Raw genomic sequence first — 6000 nt, 5'->3', positions numbered from 1 at the left:
CTTGTATCAGTGTGGAGCCTCACCACACCCGACACTTGTATCAGTGTGGAGCCTCACTACACCTGACACTTGTATCAGTGTGGAGCCTCACTACACCTGACACTTGTATCAGTGTGGAGCCTCACCACACCCGACACTTGTATCAGTGTGGAGCCTCACTACACCTGACACTTGTATCAGTGTGGAGCCTCACCACACCCGACACTTGTATCAGTGTGGAGCCTCACCACACCTGACACTTGTATCAGTGTGGAGCCTCACCACACCTGACACTTGTATCAGTGTGGAGCCTCACCACAGCCGACACTTGTATCAGTGTGGAGCCTCACTACACCTGACACTTGTATCAGTGTGGAGCCTCACCACACCCGACACTTGTATCAGTGTGGAGCCTCACCACACCCGACACTTGTATCAGTGTGGAGCCTCACTACACCTGACACTTGTATCAGTGTGGAGCCTCACCATACCTGACAATTGTCTCAGTCAGAGCTTCACCATACCTGACACTTGAGCTCAGTGTAAAGCTTCACCACACCTGACACTTGTCTCAGAGCTTCACCACACTCGACACTTTCGCTCAGGGTTCATCTTGCTGCCCACCGGGCAATTGAAGGCTTGACTGAACTCCTCCGAGTTTGAGAGCGTACCGATCACCCTGCAAACAGAACACGAAGCATTAAAAGACAGCGACTGGAACAATTCAAAACTGATCCGCAAATTAGAGATCAAACCTCCGGACAGCTGACAGACAGCCATTGAAACATACAGTGGGAAATAAACTGTCTCTGTCACTGTCAACACTCCCGTCTTCCCCTTCTCCGCTTGATCCTCACGTAGTAGAGAAACTGCTGCTGTCTCGGGGTTTTCGTGGACCATCATCAGACGATGTTGTGGTTCTTCAGGGAACCATCTCAAGCCACGACTAAGAAACAAAATGGGAAATACAAGTGAAACTTATAACTTATTCCATTTAGAGGTTTGTATATATATATATATATATATATATATATATATATATATATATATATATATATATATATATATATATATATATATATATATAATATATATATATATATATATATATATATATATATATATATATATATATATATATATATATATATATATATATATTACACATACATACACACCTTATACGATGTCTATACTTCTCAGTGTATATACACTGAGAGGTGTGTATCTCTCAATATTTTACCTTGTGCTAATAAGGCATGATGCCGTGCTCATTCCTTAAGTGAATGTGACCTGACCTGACTAGGTGGGTCATTGGTTTAAGCCGGGAGGTGACTTGGACCTGCTTCGCATGGGCCAGTAGGTCTGCTGCAGTGTTCCTTCTTATGTTCTTATATGTCGTGCCGAATAGGTAAAACTGGTCAATTAGCAAGAACTCATTTAACATTAAATCCTTTCTACAATTTTATCTTATACGTTTAAAGACATATTTTTCATTTGTGTTAATATAAAAATTAATAATTTTGTACTAAAAGAACCTTAGAAAACTTACCTAACCTTATTATAAAAAGCGCAATTTAATTTAGCCTAATCCAACTAAATATACTTTAGATAAGTTTACAATAATTTAATAAACAAACACAATGAAAAATATTTTTGTCGTTAGGCTCAGAAAGATTTTTGCGAAATTATTGCATACACAAATTTTTGGTTGCTCTATTCGGCAAGAAGAGCGTTACTATTTAAGCCAAAATCACAAGTTTTACCTATTCGGCACGACGCACATACATGTGTTTCTCCAAACATATACTATACAACACTAAAGAGTCTTGCTGGCCCATTTGACAGGTGCCTGGAGGGTGCCATCTTCACCTGCCAGGCTTGCCACTTGACACTTGCTTAAGTGCCTGCATCTCTTAACTCTGAATAGCCTCGAGGGATACTTATATGTTTGAGAGTACTTGAGCACTAAGAAGGTAACACCAAGTTGGAACTAGCACCAGGATGGTACTAGCATCAGGAAGGTACTAGCACCAGAATGGTACTAGCATCAGGATGGCACTAGCACCAGGAAGGTACTAGCACCAGGAAGGTACTGGCACCAGAATGGTACTAGCATCAGGATGGCACTAGCACCAGGAAGGTACTAGCACCAGGAAGGTACTAGCACCAGGAAGGTACTAGCACCAGAATGGTACTAGCACCAGGATGGTACTGTCACTAAGGGATAGGCTCTGACCTTGACATGCATCAGTTCCCAGTGTTAGTTTTCACAGTAATCGTGTAGACTAGAGGATCCGGTTACGCCCCCTCGCGGCTCGTATCAGCGACACTGCCGCAAAACACACCACAATGATGACAATGTAATGTATATCTTATCGCTTTTTTTTTCACTCGCTTGTGTGACTTACAACACTCGCTGCGCCAGACATTATCTGGTATGGTGGGTGTTGAATGTCACTCTAGCGAGTGTTGCATCTCAATGAAGCGAGTAGGGTCCCGTTAGTACTATATGTACTGCCAGTACTGCCTTCATCTGTATCTAAAACGTTTCGCCCGTTAAACAGGCGAAACGTTTCGGCTTTATTGCCGAAGCGAGTGTTGGGCGAGTCCCACTAAGACAAGTGTTAGATAAGTCCGAGTGAAGTGTTGGGTGAGCTTCACTCAAGCCTTCACTCTCCACTCAACTACCTCACATCTTATCACGGTGCAGATTTTTAACTCTGATTGTGACACTGGAAGACGCATCCCCACAGTGAAACACGGCTCTGGACACTGAAAGCAACATAGTTCTCTAAGTTTCTGAACTCTGGGCGAAAACCTAAAGTCCTTCAGGAAGCAGTTGTTGTGGTCGACCCGCTAAGATACAGCTGAAGGATACCCGAGGTCCTCCAGGGAGGCAGTGACTGACTTTTCCGCTGAAACCCCTGTCGAATATCTGAGGATCTTCAGGAAACAATGACCATGACAGGCCCACTATGAGCCTCTGAAGGATATACCTGAGTCTCTAGAAATCAGTTATTGTAACAGACCCATTAGGTGACCCCGTGGCCTGGCTAGCAATGCTCTCGCTTCACACACGGATGGCCCGGGTTCGATTCCCGGCTGGGTAGAAACATTTCGAAGCGTTTCCTTACACCTAGCAGCAAGTAGGTACCTGGGTGTTAGTCGACTGATGTGGGGTCGCATCCTGGGGGACAAGATTGAGAACCCCAATGGAAATAAAACAGACAAACCTCGATGACGCACTTCCTTTCATGGGTTATCCTGGGTGGCTAACCCTGCGGGGTTAAAAATCCAAATGAAATCTTATCTCTTAACACTGTCAATGGTATAAAATGCCAACAAGTTGAAGATTAAGACACGGTTCCGTAGTATGAACGATCAGGGACAAGATAGGCCCACTCAAAAGTTCCTCGGGTCAGCTCACTGACAGTGATAAGGAAATGTGTAGAATTTTTAACACATACTTCCTCTCAGTTTTTACACAGGAGGATACCAGCGATATTCCAGAAATGATAAATTATGTAGAACAGGACGATAATAAACTGTGCACTATTAGGGTCACAAGTGACATGGTCCTTAGACAAATAGATAAATTAAAACCTAACAAACCCCCAGGCCCTGATGAACTGTATGCAAGGATTCTAAAGGAATCTAAAGAGGAGCTTAGCAAACCTTTGGCTAATCTTTTCAACATATCACTACAAACTGGCATGGTGCCAGATAAGTGGAAAATGGCAAATGTGATACCTATTTTCAAAGCAGGTGACAGGTCCTTAGCTTCGAACTATAGACCAATAAACCTAACCTCCATAGTGGGAAAATTTATGGAATCAATAATTGCCGAGGCAGTTCGTAGCCACCTTGAAAAGCATAAATTAATCAACGAATCTCAGCATGGTTTTACAAAGGGGCGTTCCTGCCTTACGAATTTATCAACTTTTTTCACTAAGGTATTTGAGGAGGTAGATCATGGTAATGAATATGATATTGTGTATATGGACTTCAGTAAGGCTTTGGACAGGATCCCACATCAGAGACTATTGAGGAAAATTAAGGCACATGGAATAGGAGGAGAAATTTTTTCCTGGATAGAGGCATGGTTGACAAATAGGCAGCAGAGAGTTTGCATAAATGGGGAGAAATTATAGTGGGGAAGAGTCACTAGCGGTGTTCCACAGGGGTCAGTGTTGGGCCCCCTGCTGTTCACAATCTACATAAACGACATAGATGAGGGCATAAAGAGCGACATCGGCAAGTTTGCCGATGACACCAAAATAGGCTGTCGAATTCATTCTGACGAGGACATTAGAGCACTCCAGGAAGATTTGAATAGACTGATGCAGTGGTCGGAGAAGTGGCAGATGCAGTTTAATATAGACAAATACAAAGTTCTAAATGTTGGACAGGACAATAACCATGCCACATATAAACTAAATAATGTAGATCTTAATATTACTTATTGCAAAAAAGATTTAGGAGTTCTGGTTAGCAGTAATCTGAAACCAAGACAACAGTGTATAAATGTTCGCAATAAAGCTAATAGAATCCTTGGCTTCATATCAAGAAGCATAAATAATAGGAGTCCTCAGGTTGTTCTTCAACTCTATATATCCTTGGTTAGATTATGCTGCACAGTTTTGGTCACCGTATTACAGAATGGACATAAATGCTCTGGAAAATGTACAAAGCAGGATGACAAAGTTGATCCCATGTATCAGAAACCTTCCCTATGGGGATAGACTAAGGGCCCTGAATCTACACTCTCTAGAAAGACGTAGAATTAGGGGGGATATGATTGAGGTGTATAAATGGAAAACAGGAATAAATAAAGGGGATGTAAATAGTGTGCTGAAAATATCTAGTCTAGACAGGAGTCGCAGCAATGGTTTTAAATTGGAAAAATTCAGATTCAGGAAGGATATAGGAAAGTACTGGTTTGGTAATAGAGTTGTGGATGAGTGGAACAAACTCCCGAGTACAGTTATAGAGGCCAGAACGTTGTGTAGCTTTAAAAATAGGTTGGATAAATACATGAGTGGGTGTGGGTGGGTGTGAGTTGGACCTGATAGCTTGTGCTACCAGGTCGGTTGCCGTGTTCCTCCCTTAAGTCAATGTGACCTGACCTGACTAGGTTGGGTGCATTGGCTTAAGCCGGTAGGAGACTTGGACCTGCCTCGCATGGGCCAGTAGGCCTGCTGCAGTGTTCCTTCGTTCTTATGTTCTTATATAGTTCCAGACAATGGAACTGTAACTCTTCTCCAGGCTGAAGGACTGACCACCTCAAATACATTTTTCTCCACGGTTAATAGACTGATCACATCTTCTTCATTTCATTTTTACTGCTTCCTATGTATTTGACTGAAGAAGTCTACTGTGTAGACGAAACTTTATATCAATAAAGATACTCAACTGTTGCACATGTCTTAATCTTCAACACTGCCAAGGTCATCCACTGTGCCAGCCAAGATAACGTCTCCGCCACTAAACCTGAACTGCGACAATTATCTGTCAGTAATTAAAGACAGTCAAATTACTGACTTACCAACATTACAGATAAAATACCTAAGATGAAGCTAGAAACACCAGTCGGCTAAGAGAGACAGATGCAACACACAGGACTCACCTGAAGTCTCTACCAGCGACCTAAACATCGACACAGTGCACTGTCGTAAAAAAAAGAAGTATTTACCAACAAGACGGGATAGTTGTGCAAGAATGGTATATAATACCGACAAGATGATGAAATTAAGACACATGTGCAACATCTGGGTATCTTTATTGTAGACGTTTCGCCATCCAGTGGCTTTATCAATACAAATTCCAGGACATAAGAACATAAGAACATAAGAACATAAGAACGAAGGAACACTGCAGAAGGCCTACTGGCCCATGCGAGGCAGGTCCAAGTCTCCTACCGGCTTAAGCCAAAGCACCCAACCTAGTCAGGTCAGGTCACATTGACTTAAGGGAGGAACACGGCAACCGACCTGTTAGCACAAGCTATCAGGTCTAACT

General features: G+C 42.5%; 1 protein-coding gene across 1 annotated transcript in view; it reads right to left on the bottom strand.

The window, feature by feature from the left end:
- Nucleotides 1-413: 413 nt before the first annotated feature.
- The window catches only part of LOC128692346 (neprilysin-4), a 39145-nt gene continuing 33558 nt past the window's right edge, over nt 414-6000 (bottom strand). Inside the window, exon 9 of the mRNA XM_070080570.1 lies at nt 414-658. Within this exon, the coding sequence (XP_069936671.1) occupies nt 559-658 (100 nt within the window). The 3' untranslated portion in view covers nt 414-558. The remainder of the gene's footprint in view (nt 659-6000) is intronic.

This window comes from Cherax quadricarinatus, chromosome 6, assembly GCF_038502225.1.
Source record: "Cherax quadricarinatus isolate ZL_2023a chromosome 6, ASM3850222v1, whole genome shotgun sequence".
Lineage (NCBI taxonomy): Eukaryota > Metazoa > Arthropoda > Malacostraca > Decapoda > Parastacidae > Cherax > Cherax quadricarinatus.
The sequence above is the reverse complement of the archived record's forward strand: the minus strand, read 5'-3'. Positions and strand labels throughout refer to the sequence as shown.